General features: G+C 36.3%; 1 protein-coding gene across 2 annotated transcripts in view; it reads left to right on the top strand.

Moving 5' to 3' along the window:
* Positions 1-24,812, top strand: part of LOC123536259 (calcineurin-binding protein cabin-1-like) — a 113,904-nt gene that overhangs the window by 56,133 nt on the left and 32,959 nt on the right. For both annotated transcript variants that reach the window (XM_053528125.1, XM_053528124.1), the window contains 15 exons: positions 3,522-3,622; positions 5,751-5,817; positions 7,184-9,130; positions 10,070-10,155; positions 11,731-11,804; positions 12,116-12,284; positions 13,899-14,016; positions 14,660-14,748; positions 15,241-15,368; positions 16,185-16,255; positions 17,248-17,338; positions 20,251-20,384; positions 20,808-20,894; positions 21,892-22,016; positions 23,303-23,476. In XM_053528125.1, coding sequence (XP_053384100.1) covers positions 3,522-3,622; positions 5,751-5,817; positions 7,184-9,130; positions 10,070-10,155; positions 11,731-11,804; positions 12,116-12,284; positions 13,899-14,016; positions 14,660-14,748; positions 15,241-15,368; positions 16,185-16,255; positions 17,248-17,338; positions 20,251-20,384; positions 20,808-20,894; positions 21,892-22,016; positions 23,303-23,476 — 3,461 coding nt within the window. The remainder of the gene's footprint in view (positions 1-3,521; positions 3,623-5,750; positions 5,818-7,183; positions 9,131-10,069; positions 10,156-11,730; positions 11,805-12,115; positions 12,285-13,898; positions 14,017-14,659; positions 14,749-15,240; positions 15,369-16,184; positions 16,256-17,247; positions 17,339-20,250; positions 20,385-20,807; positions 20,895-21,891; positions 22,017-23,302; positions 23,477-24,812) is intronic.

The following is a 24,812-nucleotide window of genomic DNA, read 5'->3' on the forward strand; positions in this document are numbered from 1 at the left end:
CATTGCAACGATGTGCAGAGCGCATGTTCCGGATGACTCGCTTCTAGGTCAAGGTCACACTTAAGGGTCAAAGGTCATATATGACTTTGCTTTGTGTATATTGCTCTGCATTGCAGTGCTCTTGTTTTTATTTGGCAGATCTCTTTTTTTTTGTACTTACAATAATTTTTTTTTGAATTACTTCCCTTTTATGTTACTATAAATAGCTTATTTTGAAACTTTTTTAGTATTGGCCGTAGGGAAAAACCGAGACCACTTTTCTGTGGTACAACATGGATGGTACCTCCAATTTTAAGGTGTATTTTTACATACCTGTACCTGATAAGGATTTTTTTGTAGACTTTGAATTTTTTTTGTGGACTTAGATTTGTTTTTTGAAGTTTTCCTTTTGTTGTTCCAGTCCTTTGGGGCTTCAACAGTCAAGTTCTTAAAATTTTGCTCCCATCCTATGATGTAAGCCTTCGGGCGTATATTGCCCCGCTTGGTGGCGCTCTTGTTTATTCTTATGAAAAGTGTTGAAAACCTGGTTTCGTGGCATTGCCGCGTTTCTTGTACTAAGCATTTGAGGCTAAAGTTTTACATGTAAGCAGGTTTTTTTTCTCAAAAACTAGTTGGCTAAATGCTTTCAAATTTCATGCCTAGTGAACTAACTCTAGATTTTCTTTTGTCAAAGGTATACCCCTTTTTAGCTTAGAATTATTTCAGGTTTAAGTTTTGCATGTAGGTAGGTTTCTCAAAAGCTATTTGGCCAAATGCTTTTAAACATCACACATGGCTTTAGTATCATGACCTGACATAATGTGGCAAGATACATAACTCTAGAAATAACATAGAATTTTTTTTATAGTTCTGCGTATTAGCATGATTCTCAGGAATTACTTGACCAAATGTTTTGAGATTCTCCACACATCTTTGTCATTATAGGATGGCCTCACATGACAAGTTACATAAACTAGCTTACATTTAAGCAGAAGTATGCCCCTTTTTCAACTTAAATTTTTTGCTAAAGCTTTTGTATGTAAATTGGTATTATGTGGAACGGCTTCATATAGTAGATCTTGCTGTCATTAGACAGTTCTTTTTTCCATAGACTTATAGGAAGTATTTAAAAAATCTGCTTGTCGAAAACCTTAATGCACTGACCTTAGATATTAGGCATGAAGCTTTTTTAGCTCACCTGAGCACAAAGTGCTCAAAGGTGAGCTTTTGTGATCACCCTGTGTCCGTCGTCCGTCGTCAACAATTTGAGTGTTAGCACTCTGGAGGTCACAATTTTGGCCCAATCTTAATGAAACTTGGTCAGAATGTTACCCTCAATAAAATCTTGGACGAGTTCGATATTGGGTCATCTGGGGTCAAAAATTAGGTCACGAGGTCAAATCAAAGGAAAAGCTTGTTAACACTCTAGAGGTCACAATTTTGGCCCAATCTTAATGAAACTTTGTCAGAATGTTACCCTCAATAAAATCTTGGACAAGTTCGATATTGAGTCATCTGGGATCAAAAACTAGGTCACCAGGTCAAATCAAAGGAAAAGCTTGTTAACACTCTAGAGGTTACAATTTTGGCCCAATCTTAATGAAACTTGGTCAGAATGTTACCCTCAATAAAATCTCAAACGAATTCGATATTGGATCATCTGGGGTCAAAAACTAGGTCACAAGATCAGATCAAAGGAAAAGCTTGTTAACACTGTAGAGGCCACATTTATTACTGTATCTTCATGAATCTTGGTCAGAATGTTAATCTTGATGGTCTCAAGATGCAGTTGGAATCTGGGTCATGTAGGATCAAAAACTAGGTCACCAGGTCAAATCAAAGGAAAAGCTAGTTAACACTTTAGAGGCCACATGTATGACCATATCTTAATGAAACTTGGTCAGAATGTTGATCTATAGGTCAAGTTCAAATCTGGGTCAGGTGGGGTCAAAAACTAGGTCACTAGGTTAAATCAAAGGAAAAGCTTGTTAACACTCTAGAGGCCACATTTATGACTGTATCTTCATGAAACTTAGTCAGAATGTTAATATTGATGATCTTTAGGTCAAGTTCGAATCTGGGTCAGGTGAGGTCAAAAACTAGGTCAATGGGTCAAATCAAAGGAAAAGCTAGTTAACACTTTAGAGACCACATTTATGGCCATATCTTAATGAAACTTGGTCAGAATGTTAATCTTGATGATCTTTAGGCCAATAGGTCAGGTGAGCGATACAGGGCCTTCTTGGCCCTCTTGTTTAATGGTCCTCCACCAAGATTATTCAAATCATGCCCCTAGGGTCAATATAAGTGCTGCCCTTTGATTCACTTGTTTTACATAGACTTTTACAGGAAAAGCTTTAAAAGTCTTATTGTCTAAAACTGTGATGGCCTAAGCTTAGATAGTTGCCATGTAGTGGTCCTCTACCAAGATTATTAGTTCCCTACTGGTTGAAAACTAGTTTTGGGGACTATAGGATTGCGCTTTTCCATCCTTCTGTCCATCCGTCATTCTGTCCATCTGCAGTTTCCTGTCCAGTCCAGTCCATAACGCTGTCATTCATCAAGGGATTTTAACATTACTTGGCTTAAATGTTCCTGATGATGAGATGATATGTAAGGCACAAAAAATTGACCCCTATCTCAAAGGTCAAGGTCACACTTGGAGGTCAATGATCAACCGGATTTTTAGCTCACCTGAGCACGAAATGCTCAAGGTGAGCTGTTGTGACCAGTCATTGTTGTTGTTCGTCATCTGTCATGCGTCTTCCTGCAACATTTGCCTTGTTAATACTCTAGAGGCCACTTGAAATTTGGTCAGAATGTTTGTCTTGATGATCTCGAGGTCAAGTTCGAAACTGGGTCATGCGGGGTCAAGAACTAGGTCACTAGGCCAGATCGTAGGAAAATCTTGTTAACACTCTAGAGTCCACAGTTTAAGTTTGAAACTCATGCAAGTTGGTCAGAATGTTTGTCTTGATGACCTTTACGTTAGTCTTAAATCTGGGTCATGTGGGGTCAAAAACTAGGTCACCAGTCAAATCAAAGGAAGAGCTTGTTAACACTTAGAGGACACAGTTGTAACCCAATCTTTATGAGACACTCTACAGTCCACAGTTTAAGTTTGCAACTCATGAAAATTGGTCAGAATGTGTGTCTTGATGGCCTCTAGGTCAAGTTCAAATCTGGGTCATGTGGGGTCAGAAACTAAGTCACGCAGTGAAATCAAAGGGAAAGCTTGTTAACACACTAGAGGCCACATTTATGATCCTATCTTCATGAAACTTGGTCAGAATGTTTATCTTGATGATCTTTAGCCCAAGTTCCAATCTGGGCCATGTTGAATCACAAACTAGGTGACTAGGCCAGATCGAAGGAAAATCTTGTTAACACTCTAAGAGTTCACAGTTTAAGTTTGAAACTCATGAGAGTTGGTCAGAATAATTATTGGGATTATAAACATTGTTACCCAACAGACAACTGACCCATGGATATAGTTTTGAGGAACTTTGTCGAGGTATTTAATAGGTAACTTTCGATTACAGTATGTAGAGGAGGCACAGCAGATGCGGAGAAGAAACCAGATTGTCTGTAAACCTCCAGATCCAGAACGGTTACAATTCCCAGCTAGAATCAAACAGTACAGGTAAAGGAACACTAAATCTGTTTAAGAGATGCAACTGTTTGCAGCACCTCTTAGGAGTCAATACTGTAGACTTATTATATGATAATGACATGCCTTAGATGGTTATTATGTCTCCCACATGTAGTTTGTGAGACATATTGATTTAGTCCTGTTTGTCTGTCCGTTTGTCTATCAGTCTGTTCATCTGTCTGTCTGTCACAAAGTTTGTTCAGGAAACTTGTCAGACACCACTGAATGCATTTACACCAAACTTCACAAGGGTGATCATTGCCAAGCCTAGTGATGCATATCATTGGCATTTTTTGTTTTGATGATTTTCAGCAGAGTTGTGGCCCTTGATTAATAATATTTTATGATGTTTTGGCCACTTCCCTTACACCTTTAGGTAGATTTCCATCAAATCTTACAGGAATGATCAGTGCCAAGCCTCATTAAGCATGTCTTTGGCATTTTCGGAGTTATGGCCCTAGATTTATTAAATTTTATGATGTTTTGGCCACTTCTCTAATATCATTGGAAGGAATTCCACCAAACGTTACAGGAGTGATCAGTGCAAAGCCTCATTGTGCATAATTATCCGCATGTTCTGGTTAATTGATTTTCAGTGGAGTTGTGACTTTCGATTTTTTTGGTGGGGGGGTGGTGGAGCATGTCCTTCTGTTTGTCAGTCCGTCCGAGTTCGTGCTGTTCCTCTCTCAAAAAGTAGTTGACCCAGCGTTATCAAACCTCACAGGATTGTTTTTCAGAATGGGAAGCTGTGCACCAGGGGTTTTATTTGGATCTCACACTGTCAGACCAGAGTTATGACCCTTGACTTAGTCAAAAATATGCATAAAAAGGGCCTAAGTTTGTGTCACATTTATCTAAAAAAGTATTTAACCCAGTATTAAGTAACATTTCAGGAATATTTTTCAGCATGTGAATTTGTGCATCTGGGGTTTTAATAGAGATATGACTCAGTCAGACCAGAGTTATGGCCCTTGACTTAGTAAAGAAATATGCATGAAAAGGCATAAAAGTTTTTTTCGTTCATATCTCCTGCCATATATACGTTTTTTGTGAGAAACAATCTCTAGTTTGCATAATTAAACCTGTGATGGTATGAGAGTGTAGCCTGAGTGCTTATTAATCTATAGGAATGTTCTTCATCTGTCCGTCTGTCCATCCACAAATCCGGATCCTTCAATTACTCAAGAAAGTATTCAAGCTAGGTTCATAAAACTTGGTGTGTGAATATAGGGTAATTTGTAGATTATGAACATACATGACTTATGCTTGTAGGTCAAAGGTCAAGGTCACTATTGAAAGTCAAGTAAAAATTGTTTCCACTCCATACCTATGAGCTTCGATGGATCATAGAGATACACACAAATGTTTTTTGATCAGCAGTAAATGTATGTGATATTTGATGTAAAAATGATGAAAATCTCTTCTTGTACAAGTAGATGACTAAAAAAAAACACATTCCATTTTTCAAAATTGAGGCATAAGAATTGTGATTACCAGGTGAATGGCAGAATCTTAACAAATTTTGTGAAATTTGTGACTTTCATTCTTGCCTTGGGTGTCTCCAGATGAATACACATATGTGATTATACATGTCTTCATCCTAAAACATCTGTTAGTTGATAAATTTGTTACTTAAAAGATCTTTAGATGTTTGCAACGTTGAATTAAGTAAAGAAGAAAACAGACTGTCAGTACTCTAACTATGAAATATAACTTGCAATTTAGCCCTTATCATGCTGGACACGACTGAGTTTGCCTTTGCAACCATGCAGTTTGATCATAATCTGCACTGTTTGCTATTCAGTCAGTATCTTTTTGGTAAGCACCCCTTTTAACCGTTAATGGTACTGTCCAAATTGAAAGATGGACAAGTTCATTATAGAAATTTAGCAGGGTAAGGGTTAGTAATTTCCATATGGATATGAATATCACAGTATGCCAAAATGTTTTACTGCTGGTAAATGATAGGAACTTTGAGGGCCAAAAATGTACAATTTGGTTAAATTAAAAAGATTGTACACAGTTAAAAGTTGGTCACAACTTACTGTAATAATAAGATATTGCAAGTATAGTTGAGTTATTGATTGCATAGCAAGATGAAATATTTTGTTTATTTCAGTTGGAAAACCATTGGTGAGATACTGATTGGGCTGTATGATAAGGCTACAACCTCGGACCCTCCTCTGGTAACATACATAATTATTAAGGAGAAATTATGACATGGTCTTTATATTTGGTGTTAATGTGCAGGTAGAATGCAAAAATATACTGAAAAGGTGGAGTAGTGATGAGTAAGGATTTAATGAAACCGAAATCAGTAATCATGATTTCATGTAGCAAGGTCTTCATGGGTGATTGACATAGAGTCTCTTGCCCTCCACTGCTGTGGGTTTCAAAATCTGCTCAGGGCTTAAATTCTTTCATGAGAGGGTTGTAAATTTTCAGTGGTTTGATCTGGGTGCCAGCCCATACCCGGAATAATGCCTGAAGGAGCACTTAGGGGGACTTCCTGTATCATTAAAAGTTGGAAACTTGAAAGTCCCCTTATGATGGTGTGAGTCAGGGACTAAAAACCTAAAGAAAAATAGCAAACAATTTCTGGTGAGCAACTGAAGAATGCTATCCGAAAGAAACCATTGAAATATATGTTTGTAGAAGGCATTGGCCAACATATATTTGGTCAGTGATTGATCTCTTGGTCTAGAGCATATAAAGTCTGAGATTTTAAATGGTTTCAGGTGGATAAATGTTGAATGCTTTGGTCTTCTTGCCTCAGTTTGCACAACATTATAGGTTGTTATTAGCAAATTATCCATATGCCATGAAGGTCTTTTTTTTATGTATATGCCCTTTTCCTGTATCTTCGTGCCCCCTACTTATTCTCCCATTTAAATCCCAAAATTAGGCAAAATACATTCAAAACTGTTTATATGATATTGAAGATAAGCCTTTTATCTTTATCATGCAAACTTTTTTGTTTGGATATCCTAAACAGTCTTTGTGAAATCTCAAGATGTTTCCACCATGTGTGTAACCTAAGTCATGGCTGCCATTTTCCTATATCATCGTGCCACTTGTGTTATTCGGGTCGCTTATGTCATTCAAGCATGGAAATTTTCCCCTTCAATGAAATTTGGTTAGGAGAATTGTCAAAGACCTTTGAATGAAACTGTCAGAAGTTTTGGAAATGAAAATTTGGATATTTTAAAAATAATTGCATTGCACTTGGTTTCTTTGTAAGCAGCTACACATTTTCTATGATAGATATTTAATTAATGTGGATTAAAGGCAAACTACATGTTTTTTATGCATTTTGCCTTCTTTGTTTAAGAAATACCATGTGCTTATTATGTTAACACAATATAGTGACGTCAGAACTTTCGCATGAACTAGCAGCGCGTGTAAATGACAGAGGCACGAAGATATAGGAAGGCACGAAGATACAGGAATTTGGGATATATGTTGAAATAATCAAGATCCTTAGCATTTTGAAGTCTTATATGCTTCAGTTCTGTTCTAATGATAACAAGCACAGTATGGTAAACATTTCAGAGTCTGGGTCTGAGAGTGGATGTACCAGATTACAGCAGCTTGCCAGAGGAGGATGTTAACACAGCTGCAGATTTAGATGCCTCTGGAGCTCAAGTTAATGAAGGTCAAAGTAATAGTGTTAAGGTCCATCCTGATGGAAGTATTGGGACTGATGGAAAGGAAAAACAAATGGAATGTGATGAAACTGGGAGTGGTAAGGAAGAATCTGTTCATGAAAATAAATCAAACAGTTTGGAGAAAGATGCTGATAATGTAGAAAATAAAGAAGAAATGCATAAAATGGATGTTGATATAGAAGACAGTGTTGTACAAGATGGTAATGAGGCAGTAAAAGCTACTGTGCATAGTGAAACAGAAACAGATGTTGTGGAAAATGCAGGTACAGAAGAAAAGAACAGTAATGAACAAAGTAATACTGAAAAAATGAAAACTGAACTGTTAGAAAATAGCAAAGAAGATGTTGATATGGAAACAGAAGCTAGTGATAATGTAGACTTCAAAAACAGGAGCCAGGACACTACTACTGGAGATTCTATAATTAAGAGTGAGACCAACATAAATGACGAAATGGATAGCACTGCAAGGGCAGATAAAGGTATAGAAGTGCATACTGATACGAAAGATGAAAATTACCAGAAAGAACCTCATTTGAGTGACAATGTGGAAAATAAAAAAGAAGATGCTATCAGGAACATGGAGGACAGAGATATTGACAGGGATTTAAAAGAAGAGATGTCAGAAGACATTGAAAAAAGTCAGAAAGAAGAATTTATGGAAACTGAAAATATATCAGAAGATAGCTCTTCTATCCAGGAGGCTCTTATAACAGCACATGCACTGCTAGATAGTCTGAGTCCAATGAAACCAGAAACATTCCCAGGGTGTCCCTCTGGTCGAAGTCCAAAATCTAAGAACGAACCAGGAACAAATCTTGATGTTTCAGATAGACCAGAAATTGTAAAACCTTATAGAATTCAGGATCAGCATTCTACTGATCTATCTACTGGCAGGTTTACAAAAACGGAGGCAACAGTAGAGGATAATGAAAAAGTAGCTCATTCACAAACTTCTGCAGGTTTATTAACAAAATCATCAAGTTATGGATTTACTGTGTCTGATATTTTATCTGATGAGATGGGACATGATTCAAAAGACATTGCTGACGATGTTATGTCATTAAAGGAAAAAACTGTTTCCACAGGTAGCGATATAAGTAAAGAAGCTAATCTCAGTGAAAACATTGAACCGGTAAAAACAGATGTATCTACCATAGGGGTGGAAAAAAAATCAGAGGATTCTCCGATAGTAATTGACTCCTCTTCTTCAAGTCAGGGATCTCAGTCAAGGTTACAGCCAGTAACAACTTCAGTAACTCCTCCTATAATGTCTGTGCATGTTTCAAGTTCTGAGATAATTGATAATGCAAACCCTTTGACATCTGTGTCTCAGAAAGTTTTTCAAGAACAAGGATCCACTGCAATTCAGTCAAGTTCTTCTGTAGCAGCAGGGTACCAGTCTGATGTTTTATCAGCACTTCATGTTGGAACCAGTCAGACTGTGACTGGGTCTAGTGTTACAACATCTGTAGAAATGTTGTCTACTTCAGTAACTGAGACACAGTCTGAAATGAGGCCACCTATTATAAATATTTCATCTCCTTCAGTGCGATTGACTGGTTCTGTGACAGATCATGGCTACTCTAGAGCTTACAATGAAATGCCACTAAATCAGTCAACTCCAAGAAGAAGTCCATTTCCGGTTTCCATGGCAGCCAGGTCCCCAGGAAGTTCTATTGTTTTACGTGACTCGCAGTCATCAGCCAGTTATATAGAAGTTCCATTAGACATAGATGACAGAAGTCCATCAAGCAGAAAAGCACAAAAACGGAAACGTCCATCCCTAGCAACTGAAGACATTCTTAATTATGGAAAGCGTCGCTCAGCTAGGGTTTGTATTCTTTAAACACTCCTTATAAGAAATGTGCAAAGTATGTAAGCGCAGTTGAAACTAGGTATATCAAACTTGTTTATATTGAAATAATGTCTATCTAGAAGAAATTTTTCTGGCTGAAAACATTCATAAAGTAAGACTTTGAAGTCAATTTTTTTGCAATAGAATTTTGGTTTATACAAAAGGCTCAGTCCCTTAGAAATCGGGATACCAAGGCTCAGTCCCTTAGAATTCGGGATACCAATGCTCCGTCCCTTAGAATTCGGGATACCAAGGCTCAATCCCTTAGAATCGCGATACCAAGCTCCAGTTGTTTATGAAAATCGACCTGTTTCAAGGTTAGCTCGTCCACTAATATCACTGTAGAGAGAGGCAAATCACAGATCATGGGAGTTTGATCCCTAGGTGAGGCATATGTATTATGTTCTCTGTGATGATTTGATAAAAGACATTGTGTCAGAAATCCTTTGCCTTCCAACTCTTGATTCTTGTAGAGAAGTTGGCAGTTACTTGTGGAGAACAGGTTAGTACTGTTATAGAATTCAGGAACTCTGGTTAGGTTAACACACTGCCCCCATTACATAACTGAAATACTGTTGAAAAGACAGTGCTAGAGCCCAAACAAACAGATGTTTCATGGCTGTAGGCCAGTGTTTGAATGACTAAAGAATATGAAAAAAGGGAAAAGCTGCAGAATCAACGTTTAAATGTGATTAAAGAAAGTGAATTTATGAAATAATAGAAAGAAAAGCACAACTGAACCTGCATTAGTGGCTAGTCAGCTAACTTCCCAAATTGACATTTTGTTCTAATTTCAACTTGCCTTTAGCGGTCATATTGTGTTGCTTTCTTCTCTAATACAGGTTTGACTGCATGAAGGTTTGCGAGAATGTTTTGCTTTACTAGCATAGTTAATGAAGTGTGTTTATATTACAGGTTAGAAACACAGGTGGAAGAAAGAAAGAAGAGGAAACTGTCAACTTTTATGATCTTCTGCAGACGTTTCTACCTTCAAGTCTCAAGTACTACATTTACTGTATAGTATATCAGTGTTTATGTGTACAGTATATTAGTGTTTATGTGTACGGGGCTTTCACAGACCTAAAGAAAGCCAGGAAAATTTCATTTTAAATCCCCCGCCATGAGTGATGGGATGTTATAGGAATGGTCTCCATCCGTCCTTCCATCCGTAACATTTCGTGTCTGCTCTGTATCTCCTAAACCCCTTGAAGGATTTCCATGAAACTTGGGTCTAAAGATCACCTCATCAAGACAATGTGCAGAACCCATAAGTCAGCCATATCGGCTCAAGATCAAGGTCACAACTCAGGGTCAAAGGTTTTAGCCTTCTATTTTGTGTCCGCTCTGTATCTCCTACACCCCTTGAAGGATAATCATGAATCTTGGGTTAAATGATCACCTCATCAAGACGTGCAGAACTCATGAGTCGGCCATGTCGGCTTAAGGTCAAGGTCACAAGTCAAGGTCAAAGGTTTGAGACTTTCTTTTTGTGTCCACTCTGTATCTCCTAAACCCCTTGAAGGAATTTCAAGAAACAGGTCAAATGATCACCTCATCAAGATGATGTGCAGAACTCACAAGTCAGCCAATTCAGCTTAAGGTCAAGGTCACAACTCAGGGTCAAATGTTTGACCTTCCATGTATCTCCTAAACCCCTTGAAGGATTTTCATGAAACTTGGGTCAATTGATCACCTCATCAAGACGATGTGCAGAACTCATGAGCCAGCCATGTTGGTTCAGGGTCAAGGTCACAACTCAAGGTCAAAGGTTTGAGCCTTCCACTTTATGTCTGCTCTGTATCTCCTTAACCCCTTGAATGATTTTAATATGACTTGGCTGTAATATTCCCCTTATCAAGACAATATGCAGAATTCAAAATTCACCTCTGTCAGCTTATAGTCAAGGTCACAACTTGGATCATCGTCGAATGTTTAATGGTTCCACTCAAACCATCAACCCTTTCACTATCCATAACAGTGCCAGGGGATATAGCTGTCTTTCAGACTGCCTTGTTCTTGAAAAATTATGGAATTTTAAACTGTCAATTTTGTTATGGAAAAGTCAGGGAAAATCTCAAAAAATAGCTTTATATTTCAAATTACCTCCTTGAATATTAGTGAACTATTTTGCTGAAATACGTATGCACTAATTTTAATGCGGCTCAACTTTTGAAGGTGACAATTTGAATAACCCGCGATTTCTAGCATTGGGGAGCATTTCTTTCATTCTTTTAATCTCTGTTTGGGAGTAAAATGCAATGGGAAACTCGGGTAAGTCATGGCTTTTTGTCTTGTGTGAACCCTGTTGTAATGATGGTCATTTAACCTACTTAGTGATCCTGGATTCTGCACATTTACTCATTTGTTCTCTGCAAGTAACTGACAACTTTCCCACTTTAATTAGAGGTAGAGGACAATTGGCTTCAGACATATTGTCGTGTTGAATTCTTGCTGTAAACATTTACCTCATCCTGGGGTCAAGCTCTGGTAGTTTCTTTAACTTTTGTGGATAGAGTCATAATTCATCCTGCTTGCAGTGGTGTGCATTAATAATTTGATTTTTTTCTTTTTATCAGAAATGTGGCCGAAGAAGAAAATAGTTCCATGGACACTGACACATCTGACACACAGGACAAGACACAGGATAAAGGTATTGCTTGAATTTTCATTTGTCAAACATTCTTCAATTAAATGATATGACTCCAGATTTATGTAAAACTTTGCTGAATTTATGCAGTAAGTGAATTATAAACAAGTAATTAAGCAAATTTTAGAATGTAATTATTGATAAAGACACGTCATAAAGTATGATTTTTTTTGCAACATGCATTTGTATGTTGTCTTATCAAATTGTGAAACAGTTTAAAGAACTGAAACATTCAAACAACTTTTGATAAATAGGGTAGAATTAACATAGGATATTACAGTAAGTATAACTGTATAGTAAACTCATTTTCCAAGATGCAGACAAGTCAGGAAGCAGGATGTCTGCTGTTGCCATGGTTACAGAAGAATGGAATGAAGTTGAGATGGTGAAATGTTTTTTAGATAAGTGTATCAAGAACTGTGGTCTTCTAGACATGTGTTCTACATTCCTCCATATCTTAGCTAGACACTTCAAGGTTCAGTGGTATGACTTGTTTGGCTTCTTATAGTCTTACAATATATATTGTTATAGTCTTACAATATCTATCATCTCTTGCATGGAAACAAATTAAGGTATTGTTTATACTGTATTTCTTTATCTTAGTTATGAAAGAAGTTTGTTAGTAAAAATTGTAAAGCCTACTTCGGGGGAAAACTAATATCAGAGCCACGTGAGGAGTTGTGGTCATGGGATTTAGACCTATGCCTATCAGTTTTTACTTTATCTACATCAAGAGTACACTGTCGTCATTGCAATAGAATACTGTTACCTTTGCAACAACTCTTACAGTAAGAGTACTCTCACCCTTGTGATAGAACATTGTCACATTATCAACCCTTGCAATAGAGTACAATCAAACTTGCAAAGAGTTCTATCACCCTTGGAAAAGAGAACTATCATTCTTGCAATAAAATAATGTCATACTTGCAATAGAGTACTATCATCCTTGCAATGGAAAATTATCATTACAATGAAATACAATTATCTTGCAATAGAAAATTATCATTACAATGAAATACAGTTATCTTGCAATAGAAAATTATCATTGCAATGAAATACAGTCTAACCTGTCTTAAGCAGCCAGCCAGGGGAAGCAGACAATTTGGCTGCTTAAGCGAGGTGACCGCTGATTGGAGGTGCAGCCAGTATATGTATTTTTTCAGACTTCTGACCAGTTTAGCCTTTAAGCCCATTTCTTTTTCGGTTTTCTATTATTATTTTACCAGGATACAATGACGTACATTTTCCTTCGCAATACGAATGGTCTTCTAGCAATCTAAAACTCCGGCCTGGTTTTTTTACAACAAAAATTGTTACAGACAATTTTCCAACTTCAAAACAAGTTTGTTTACAATTTTCGCCATTTTGGTAAGGGAAGCTACTCTCCGCGCTTATTGTCTACGCTAAAATCTAAGATTGCCATTACATTCCGCAAAAGATAGAGTGGTTTACTTTTTTTTTCAAACACAATTAATTTCGTATAAATTTAATAGCATTTTGATGACAGAAGTATAAAAAAAAATCACAAGTATTATGCTGCTGTTAATTAGTTATTGAGTTTTTTCTTTAACCGAGATCAAACTGTGAACAACAAAATTGACACGAGGTGACACGCTAATTGCCAATAATTACTGGCCATTTGATTATAACAAAAAGGGGATTACACCTGGTTATCAGTTTTAATTGAGAAGCTCATGTCATTTTGTCGTTCTTGTGGTAAAGTCACGCAAAACTTAGCAATCACGTGCTTCTCAAAAATCAGGTATCTTTGGCGGTTATCGCCTAAAAATTGGTTTTGGAAGAAAAATGGCCGCTGAAAGGGGTCAAATACGGCGGTCGGGAGGCAATTTCGGTGGCCGCTGGCCGCGGACGGCAGGTGGCCACTGAATAAAGTGATAAAATAGAGGAAAATCCGTCGGAGGCGTCATAAAATGACCGCTGAACGGAGGTGACCGCTGATCGGAGGTGACTGTTAGTACAGGTTAGACTGTACAATTATCTTGCAATTGAAAATTATAATTGTAATGATATATTATCTCGATGATAATCAGGTATTACACATATTTTTAAAAGTTATAAGTGATAAATTGTTTTCAGGCCAGAAGGCTTGTCTGAGATTTACATGGGAGTGTTTAGCAGAGTAAGGAAACATTTGTATATACCTAACGTATTTGAGATGAAAGACCCACCCAAGTTGTATCAGAAACTGGCACAGGTAAGCACTCATTCTTAAATCCACCTGAAAACATTGATTACTCTTGACATCTGTTGGCAACAAAGCTATTTCTAAATACTGTTGAAGCTTGAGACATTTGGTGCTTTCTTCACTGTTATTAAAAGTTACTTTGGTTACTTTTGATATCTACAGGATTAGGAAACAATGAAAAAAACGTGAGAAGTTACCCCAACGTTGTTAGTGAAAATATCTGTTGTTGGTATTTCCAATGGACCTTCCTCAAATTTATTAGATCATGGAGAACAACAGGACCAACATGGTTCTCTTGTTTAATAGAAGTTGCTAAATGTTCTCTATATAGGCTTATAATAGTGACATGGCCAATACCAATCAGGCTTGCTTATCAGAATTAGAAACCTCCTCACTTGGGGTGTAGAAGTCTTTCTTGTGTGTGAGGAAGCCAGCTATCCAGATGGCTTGAGGAAGGTTGATGAGCAAAGCCTGCCAGAATAAATTCTTGGAAGGTCACCTGGCTACTTCCTGCACCATGACATGAAAAGCTGAAAAGTTTCAATAACTGTGTCGGTGTGATGATACAAAAACAAAAAACAAAAAAGTATATTTTTCACCAGTTACCAAGAACATTTTTGTGAAAGGAATATCTTAAATCAATGATTTTCAGATATGTCTTGTACAAGCTGAATTCCTGCTGGATACTTGGTTGCTTACAAGGTCAAAAGTCACAGGTTCTTCCATCATGTCACCTCGAAGGTAAGCCTTACAATTTTCTGTTTGGAGTTTTTGGAGATGTAAATGATACTTGCAAGGTATATGGATGTTTTACAGAAAAAAAAATGATTGATTGAATTAATTGTCAACAGTATTTCAGTTATGAAAGATTGGGGTCCTATATTTACTGAACCAGAATTCCTGGAATCTGTACCAGAACAGACCTATTCCTGGCAAGTAACTGACAACTGCTCCTCATGACTTGGAGTTGGTTGACAAATGTTTCAGCAAGCTATAAAGAATCATTATCACCTAAATTGTATCTGTTTGCCCTAGAAACTTGACAATTATAAAAAATAAACTACAGAAAATAAGCTTTCTAGATGTATCAAATTGTTCAGGCAAGTGCCTAATTTTTCAAATTAAAGAATGTTATTTTCATGTTTGAAAAAAGAAAGTACAACTTTTAATCAGATTGAAGCAGATTTTAACAAAATTCAGTTAATTTATCAGTGTTCCTTGTGTTTGTTACAGTCAGGGAAGCCATAGTTTAGAAACTGATGATGTTCCTCAGTTCTTTGATGAAGATATCTGGTATCTGACTGTACTGTGTGGATATAGCGAGACAATGGCTGATATCTGGATAGATCATTGTATTAGAGGTAATAGTAGTGAAGATAAGTGATATCTGACCTTACTGTTTGGATATAGCTAGACAGTGGCTGATATCTGGATAGATCATTGTATTAGAGGTAATAGTAGTGATGATAAGTGATATCTGACCTTACTGTGTGGATATAGGGAGACAGTGGCTGATATCTGGATAGATCATTGTATATGATGTAATAGTAGTGAAGATAACTAGTATCTGACTGTGTTGATATAGTGAAACAATAGTCGATATTTGGATAAGTCATGGTATTAGACTTGATAGTAGTACAGATAACTGTTATTTGACTGTACTGTGTGGATAAAATGAGACAATGGCTGATATCTGGATAAATCAGTGTATAAGAGGTAATAGTAGAGAAGATAACTGGTATCTGACTGTGCTGTGTGGAAATACCGAGACAATGGCAGATATCTGGATAAATCATTGTATAAGAGGTAATAGGTAACACAGTCTCTTAATTTGTTGTAGTACGACAAAGAATAATGCACTACTGATTATTTTTATTTAAACAGAAAAATGTGTTGCTGAAAAAATTCAAAATTAATAATTTTTACAGACCTACAGTTAAACCTCCAAGTAAAAGTCACAACTATATAAGCTGCCTAAAAGGGTCACCATCTTCTCTTTATCTACAGACATCACAGTTCAGCTTGCTCTAAGAAACCACTTGTTTGCAAAAAAAACCACACTTTTTTCCCCCTATTTTACAAGGCCGTTTTTGTAGTCTATAGACAAGGCTGACTGTATTTGAATAATAGCATAAACTTTTATTTTATTTATTCATGAAGTGTTTTATTTATTGCAGTATACTGGTTAAAGGCAAGATACTCTGTACTAAGGAACAACATGGGGGATGCAGTCAGCTATCTTGAAATGGTATTTACTCTCCATAGTTTATGCTGGAATTTGAATATTACTTAGTATAATTATAGGTTATTAGCTATATTTTGGGAAATATACATGAGTTTTGCAGCAGAAATACGGCGCAACTTCGGGAGCACAATATTCTTCTGCTAAAGAACGAGTGCATATTTCCTGTTGCAAAGATAATAATCTTTTTATTACATATGTTTCTACACATAGAAATGTAATGTAAGTATTACAAATTTGTTTAATTGCCTTAATATGATTGACAACACTGAACTAAATAAAAGAATTAATGCAACAACACTCATTCAAGTATGTCACACACCCGATATGAAATTCCTGTGTCATTGTATAGAAATTTTTTACCTTTATTGTGTTTTTGTGATCATACAGTATCCTTGCCATGAATACAAACCTTGCTGATCTGGAAACAAATGAAAATGGCTTTATACACAAATTCTCCCAGTTTCCTAGAAATCATGTATTTGGTTTTTCATTATGTTTTTCGTTTTGGTTGAATGTTTTCCTGTATACTGCAGTACGAGTTGGGTGTGTGTATTTCCTATGTTGGGTTTGGTGTGGATAATCAGTAATTGGAGAGGCTTGTATAATTAACTAGTCTTGATTCAGTGGAGCCTAATTGCAAAGTCAGTGTCTTTTGTGATCGGGTGATATATATAATTTTGTTTGTTTTACTGACTTTTTTCAATTCTGAAGTTTTGAATACTGTGAAATCATTAATAATCTTGGGAAAAAATCTCTTTGATGGATTTCGCGTCAGTGTCAGTTCACAAAATTAAATCCCAACTAACAAGTAAACTTTCCATCCATTTTGTGTTAATATCCCCATGAAATCACTGTTTTTTCCCAAACCATGAAATTTTGTGCCCATAAAATTAAAAGATTTCACCAGAGTTAGGCAAATTCTGCAATGAGGAATTGTTTGCAGTGTAAACTACCTAAAGTTGACATTAGTTACAAGTGGTCTTGTTTACCTTCAGATCAAAGAGTATCTGGAATATGGAAAGGAAGAGTTCAAAGTAGAACATGCATACCTACCAAACTGTAAAATAGACAACTTTGTGGATACAGGTAATCATGTGTTGAGAGCTGATACCTGCATTAAAAGTACATCAAGTCTGTATTAACCTTTAGCCTGCTGGCAGCAAGTGATTCTGCCTTTGCGACCAATGCAAACCAAGAGCAACCTGCACATCTGTGCAGGCTGATCATTGTCTGCACTGTTCACTATTCAGTCATTCATTGAACACCTCTTCGAATAATAAATGGTATTGCCCAAATTGAATGATGGACCAGTCCATTTTAGAAATTTAGCAGGCTAAAGGTTAAGCAGCCAGCAAAGGGAGAGACACAGTCTAGCTGCTGCTTAAGACAAGTTGATATTAAAACAAAAAGTCATTTTGGAAAGTTAACTGACTGGCACCTTAAGACAAGTAGCTGTTTAATACAGGTGGTCACTAAGGCAGGTTCATCTGCAAATGTATGTACATGTATATAAATTTGGACATCTGTATTACCATGTTATTAATGAAATGACTTCATATTGTCTTTGTAATTAGGCCGGGGACTGTAGTAGCCATGGCCAGTATGACACTCTGAGGCTAAATAATAAAGCCAGAATAAAATCACCTGATTTTTGAAAAAGAGTATTCTTTTCAAATTTAATATTTTTTTCAAATTTAATTATATTTATTTATGTCTCCCCCAGGAGACATATTGTTTTTGCCCTGTCCGTCCGTCCTTCCGTCCGTCCGTCCGTACGTCACACTTCATTTCCGAGCAATAACTGGAGAACCATTTGACCTAGAACCTTCAAACTTCATAGGGTTGTAGGGCTGCTGGAGTAGACGACCCCTATTGTTTTTGGGGTCACTCCGTCAAAGGTCAAGGTCACAGGGGCCTGAACATTGAAAACCATTTCCGATCAATAACTAGAGAACCACTTGACCCAGAATGTTGAAACTTCATAGGATGATTGGTCATGTAGAGTAGATGACCCCTATTGTTTTTGGGGTCACTCCGTCAAAGGTCAAGGTCACAGGGGCCTGAACATTGAAAACCATTTCCGATCAATAACTAGAGAACCACTTGACCCAGAATGTTTAAACTTCATAGGATGATTGGTCATGAAGAGTAGATGACCCCTATTGATTTTGGGGTCACTCCATCAAAGGTCAAGGTCACAGGGGCCTGAACATTGAAAACCATTTCCGATCAATAACTAGAGAACCACTTGATCCAGAATGTTGAAACTTCATAGGATGATTGGTCATGAAGAGTAGATGACCCCTATTGATTTTGGGGTCACTCCATTAAAGGTCAAGGTCACAGGGGCCTGAACATGGAAAACCACTTCCGATCAATAACTAGAGAACCACTTGACCCAGAATGTTGAAACTTCATAGGATGATTGTACATGCAGAGTAGATGATCCCTATCGATTTTGGGGTCACTCCATTAAAGGTCAAGGTCACAGGGGCCTGAACATTGAAAACCATTTCCGATCAATAACTAGAGAACCACTTGACCCAGAATGTTGAAACTTCATAGGATGATTGGTCATGCAGAGTAGATGACCCCTAACGATTTTAGGGTCACTCTGTTAAAGGTCAAGGCCACAGGGGCCTGAACATGGAAAACCATTTCCAATCAATAACTTGAGAACCTCTCGACCCAGAATGTTGAAACTTCATAGGATGATTGTTCATGCAGAGTAAATGACCCCTATTGTTTTTGGGGTCACTCCGTTAAAGGTCAAGGTCACAGAGGCCTGAACATTGATAACCATTTCCGATCAATAACTTGAGAACCACTTGACCCAGAATGTTGAAACTTCATAGGATGATTGAACATGCAGAGTAGATGACCCCATATTGATTTTGGGGTCAGTCTGTTAAAGGTCAAGGTCACAGTGGCCTGTTCATGTAAAATCATTTTTTGGAAATAACTTGAGAACCACTTGACCTACAATGTTGAAACTTAATAGGATGATTGGACATGCAGAGTAGATGAACCCTATTTATTTTGAGGTCACTTGATCAAAGGTCAAGGTCACAGGAGCCTGAACAGTGACTTGAGAACCACTAGGCCAAGAGTGTTGAAATTTAGCGGGATGACTGGACATGCCAAGTAGATGATCCCTATTGCAGCCAACCATCAGTGTCTCTATGACTTTTGCTCCTGACCCCTATTGACTTCTTGCCTATAGGACTTTGCATTGGGGGAGACTTGCGCTTTTTTACAAAAGCATTTTCTAGTTTTAATAAATATATATAAAAAACTTTACCATCTTTAATTGTTCAATTGTGCAGTAAACCGTAAAATCCAACAGAAAGACATATTCCTTTTTTAATGATTTTTGTATGTAAACGTTCCCTTAATTTGTATTAATGATTACTTTCAAAGAAGAAAAAACTCAACCAGACTTACCTTTAATGTTAGATTTGTTATCTGTGTCACTTTTCCTTTTTATGTTTTTAGTGCAAACTTTGAAAATCTTCTTATCAGTAACTGCTGGCCCTATTTTAAAGCTATTTAATGGAAATGCTCTTTTGTGGATCCTTTATGAATAGCTTTAGAATCATTCTGATTGATCAAAAAACATAGCTGCCAGAGTTAAAAATAGAAAAAAGTCTTCCTTCGACATTTCCTTCGAAACTGTTGTTTCAAATTTTCTTGGGTGTCCCTCTATCCAGATTGTTCATATCAGTCATATTTGTTTAAGAAAATGGTCACCAGAGGACATGGTCACTTTTGCCTATATGTATATAGTTAAAACGAAATCAAAATCAAAATCTTTTTGTCAAAAAAAGCAGGCCCAATTTTAAAATAATTTCATACAAATGATCTATGAAGATTATTGAAATTTTTCTGTTTTGTCAAAGAAAAAATAGGAATGAGCTGTTGAGAGTGATTAATATAAAAGTTGTAGAACTTGTTTCATAATCAACCAAAAGTAGATAAAAATATTAATTGTATTGTAGAGATTGTGCTGTCACAACAAGAACTGTTACACCAGACGAGATCTGTGGAGGAAACCGAGAAACTGTACGAGAACAAAGATTACAAGAAAGTTGTTGAAATACTCAAACAGAATTTCTCAGCTGAAAAACAGAAGGTGATATCATATATTGATTATATTTACTCTCGTTTTAAGACACTATCTTGGTTTATTTTATGATGGTATATTTGTTCAATGTATTTCGGGGAAAGCCTGAGAGCTGAGAAAGGCATGACATTGTTAATTTTGTATTTTTGATTGTTTTCGAAGTAGATAATAAGTTTAACTCTAAAAAAAAGTTTTAAAGAGGTTCTGTATGTTTGAAAAACTGGAAGTAAAACTGAACATTTATCCGTGTAACGTAGAATAAAGCCTGGACTCAGTCCATGCAAATGAAAATTGTTTTATGTATTGTGGCAAACCGTAAGTAAATTTATCAAGTGTGAATTAGAAACTTGAAACACTTGTCTTAACTAACAAAAACAGAAGTTTATACATGCACAATGTATATATGTATATATATATATATATATATTGTAGATGGTGAAAATGACATCAGACAAGACTGAGAGACAGGCACAGTGGATAATGTTACTGGAAGCTCTCTATAAAACAGAAGACTATAGTGTAAGTAACAAAACAAAACAATTGGTGGCAGGCTGATCTTGGTCTTCACTGATCACAGAGGCAGAATTACTTGCCGCCAGCAGGCTAAAGGTTAAACAGAATATGTTTCACATAAAATCTTGGTCATGGCCTTTGAGTTAGTCAAAATTATGAAAATTGATAGTGTTAGCTCAGTATGTTGAGGATTTTAAATGAAGCAATGCCTTCCAGGGAGAAAAAATTATCTTTGATAATGTTATATTCTAGAAAGTATAAGGCCTACTTTCAGGGTCTACTTTTATTCCGATACTCAGTACCAAATCTGAAAAGACCTAATATTATTGTTTGATATAGCAGCTATGTGGTATATATTCTGACAATGTTAATGTACAGGTAGTTTCATAATATCTGTTACCATTACAAAGCTATTATAAAACATACATGTAATACATAACGCAGTCATGTTATATAGTATTCTAAAGGAGACAGAATGAAGTTTTACTGAATGTAAACAATAAAGGAAAAACGTAGACGTCATGACGTCATAAACAATGTCATCAAAACAAGTAATATTTTCAAGATGGCATTGCTCATAGAAAAGTGCACAGAAGCAGTTAAGCTCTATGAGAGTCATTCACCGGTCACAGTCATTTGATCAATGCAAATACGATATTCCAAGGATGAGAAACTAAGCAAGACAAAAGTGCACCAAATAGTTGAAAGGTTTGAATAGTCTGGGCTAGTTATTGAAGGACGATATGGTAACACCAGTGGATCGAAACCAGTCAGGTCTTCAGAGAGGACGTCATCTTGAGCACATGTTGTAAAACTGAACCTTTTCTTTGAAGGGACATTGAGGCGAGTATTTTAAGTAAACCTGCTGATATTATGTATCAAATAAAACTTTATTATATCTCCTATCGCTTAGTGACTTTCATTTAAAAGTACATTCTATATTTTGAAAAATTTAAAACGGCGAAATGGTAACAGATATTATGAAACACCCTGCATCTTACAGAATTGTTTACTGTGGGGAGAACAAGCTTTCAGTGAGTGTTACCAGATGTCGAGGCATGGAAGTAAGTCTGAAGAGACGTCCAGCTGGATTAAAACAATGATCAGTGTATTCTCATACATGCAAAGGTATACTTATTTATTTAAGATACTGTGAAATCATTATTATTTGTGGAGGACAATTTTTGTGTGGGTTTTGTGATTAAATCCAAAAGAATAGACAAAGTTCCCATTCTTTTATTATGGTAAGTAGAAAACCACAAGAGTCATATCTGAGTGACATTCTCTTTTTGGGCAAAACCACAGAAGTTTATACATGTACTTAAGAAATTATTAAATGGTTTCTTATTTAATGGGAAAAACTTCAAAAAACCTGTCCATATGGTATCACCTTGAAAAGGCTATTGTTTTCTGTGGTTGAATTAAATATCAGGCACGTAGGAAGCATTTTCAGATTTGGGGGGGGCGGGGGGGGCACACATTTTGAAAATCGCCTCTCTGTCAAAACATTGCTAAGACAATTACCTTAACAGGCCAAACTATTGAGGGGGGTGGGGGGCCTGGCCCCACCTGCCCCCCCAGCCCGCTCTCTGTTCCTATGGCCCTGAATATACTGTGAAATAAACTAATTTTGTGGCAAAACAATTATTTCATGGTGATTTGAATCCAAAGACTTCAGCTACTGAAGATGGGTGGAAATTTGACTTGGTTATTAGGATTTAATTTTATGGATTGACTGAATTTTACAAAAAATAGTCTCGCACAAATATGAATGATTTCACAGCATTAGAAAATGTTCACAAAATAGAGGAATTAGAATTCAGTAGTTGCAATTTCTAGGATTTATGTTTTTCAGTAAGCACCTATTATGTAAGGAAAATATGGAAAACAGCAATTGGAAAAAGTCACAAGCTTATAATATTTTTTTGTGAAAGGCAAGAAGTGGTTTAAAACAATGGTTGTTAGAACAGTGAACATTTCATACACAGGATGAAATGCGCACTTTCCACAAGCAACATCAGATGAGGGAACATTATGTGAACAAACGCTGTTAATTGAGTTTCTATGGTCTTGTCTGTATTTTGCTTTTGGGGTCATCATGGTTCTAAGTAGGGGGTCTACCTGGCTGAGTGGTTAACTTCAGATCACTTGCCTCTAACTGCTATGTGTTAGGTCAGTTGCCTCTGTGGGTTCAAAAGCTCATTAGCATGACTATTTGAAATTTTCAAATAATACATGAAGGGGTACCATGGGTCTTCCTTCTCCATAAAAAATTGAAAGTCGCCATGTGACCTATAACAAAAACAAAAGTCATTCAAGGGAATGAAAATACATTCACACAGACTGCAAATAGTTTCTATTTATGAAATGTATTTGGACTGTAAATATGGAATAAAGGTTTTTCATTTTTGCAGGGTATTTGAGAAGGAGGTGCTTATATCTCAAGCACTGTCATCAACAAAGATTATTCGTTTTTCGCAGAATCTGATCAGATTAATAAATTTGAATATGTCGTTACCAGAGAGCATGACTGCAATGGCAGTGGATACTGTTATACCATGGATATTGCTGTATTATATCATCAAACAGTAAGTGTTCTTCATGTAAATGTAGCACTCTGATAAGCTTAGTTGGTAGAGATCAAAAGTTTGGTCTCTACCTGGCAGATATTTTCTGTGACAGTTTCACAGAAGAAAGTAGGGTCATATTCCTTTGGCTACTAGAAAATTCTGCACACACTCTTATGTCAGTGGAGTAAAAAACAATAGTATTCCAGAATGCTTAGAATGTGTGAATTTGATTAAACCTTGATTTTTCAAAACTTAGAATATACTAAGAAATTTCGGCAAATAAAAAACAAGTTTGCATGGTGACTGTTTTGAAAAATTTGAACCTCATTTAAGGTATTGGACCCGTAATAGAGTATCTCCTTTTTGAAGAGTATTCAATTTCTACCATAAACCTACTTTGACTGCAATTTTCAGGGGGCGTAGGTTCAAACCCCACTGGGGCCAAATTTTATTTCTATGTTTTCCTTTTTTTCTAGTAAGTTTTTACTTCTTTCAAGACTAATTATGGATGTATTGTACAAAAGTGGAAAATTTTCATTTTATAAGCGATTTTTTGCTGTTCAATGTGAATTTACCTCTGAATCAGGAGGGGTAGAGTTACACATCTTTAAAAATTCTGAGTTACGTGCGGTAAAAGTTCTCTATTTTGACTTCATTCTTTAGATTACATATTGTGGAAGAAATGCAGGTAGGTTTTACTATTGTCCCATGGTTATTTTTGAATGAAGTGAGCAAAATTCAAAACAGACCCACAGGATTCGACCTTAATTTGTCAATGTTGGAGTTAGAATTCTGTCTCATTAAATCTGTTTACTTGAAGCACCCTAGAAAAAAAATTATTTTTACAGTTTTATTTTGTGTTTTATGATTGTTGTACAACAGTTTGATGTTTCTTTTATTAAAATTAATGCTGTAATGAATTCTCTGCAGACGTTTTAGATAGTGGCCATCACACTGAATTTTGTCTCTTCTTGAGCGTGAGGAAATACCATACATTATACAAAATTTACAAAAAACGGCATGGTAAAAGTTGTTTAAAATTTGCAACACAGTGTAAAACATGGTCAACTTTAAGAATATACCAAGCAAATGCCATTTTTTAAACATTACTATTAGGGGTCCAATGCCTTTAGTTTTCATAATGTAAGTCTATAGGAAAATCACAATTTTTGGTTGAATATTTTTTGGCCCTTTGGATTTTTCCATAAATTCTATATAGAGATTAAAATTGTCTGCTGTTCATCTCCAAAACTATGAAATCGCACAGCCGTGATTGATATAAAGCCTAGATATGCATATTGTTGACATGTCCTGTTCAGATTGGTTTACTTTGCGTTATGGCCCCATAAAGGTC

Source organism: Mercenaria mercenaria, chromosome 17, assembly GCF_021730395.1.
Source record: "Mercenaria mercenaria strain notata chromosome 17, MADL_Memer_1, whole genome shotgun sequence".
Taxonomy (NCBI): Eukaryota; Metazoa; Mollusca; class Bivalvia; order Venerida; family Veneridae; genus Mercenaria; species Mercenaria mercenaria.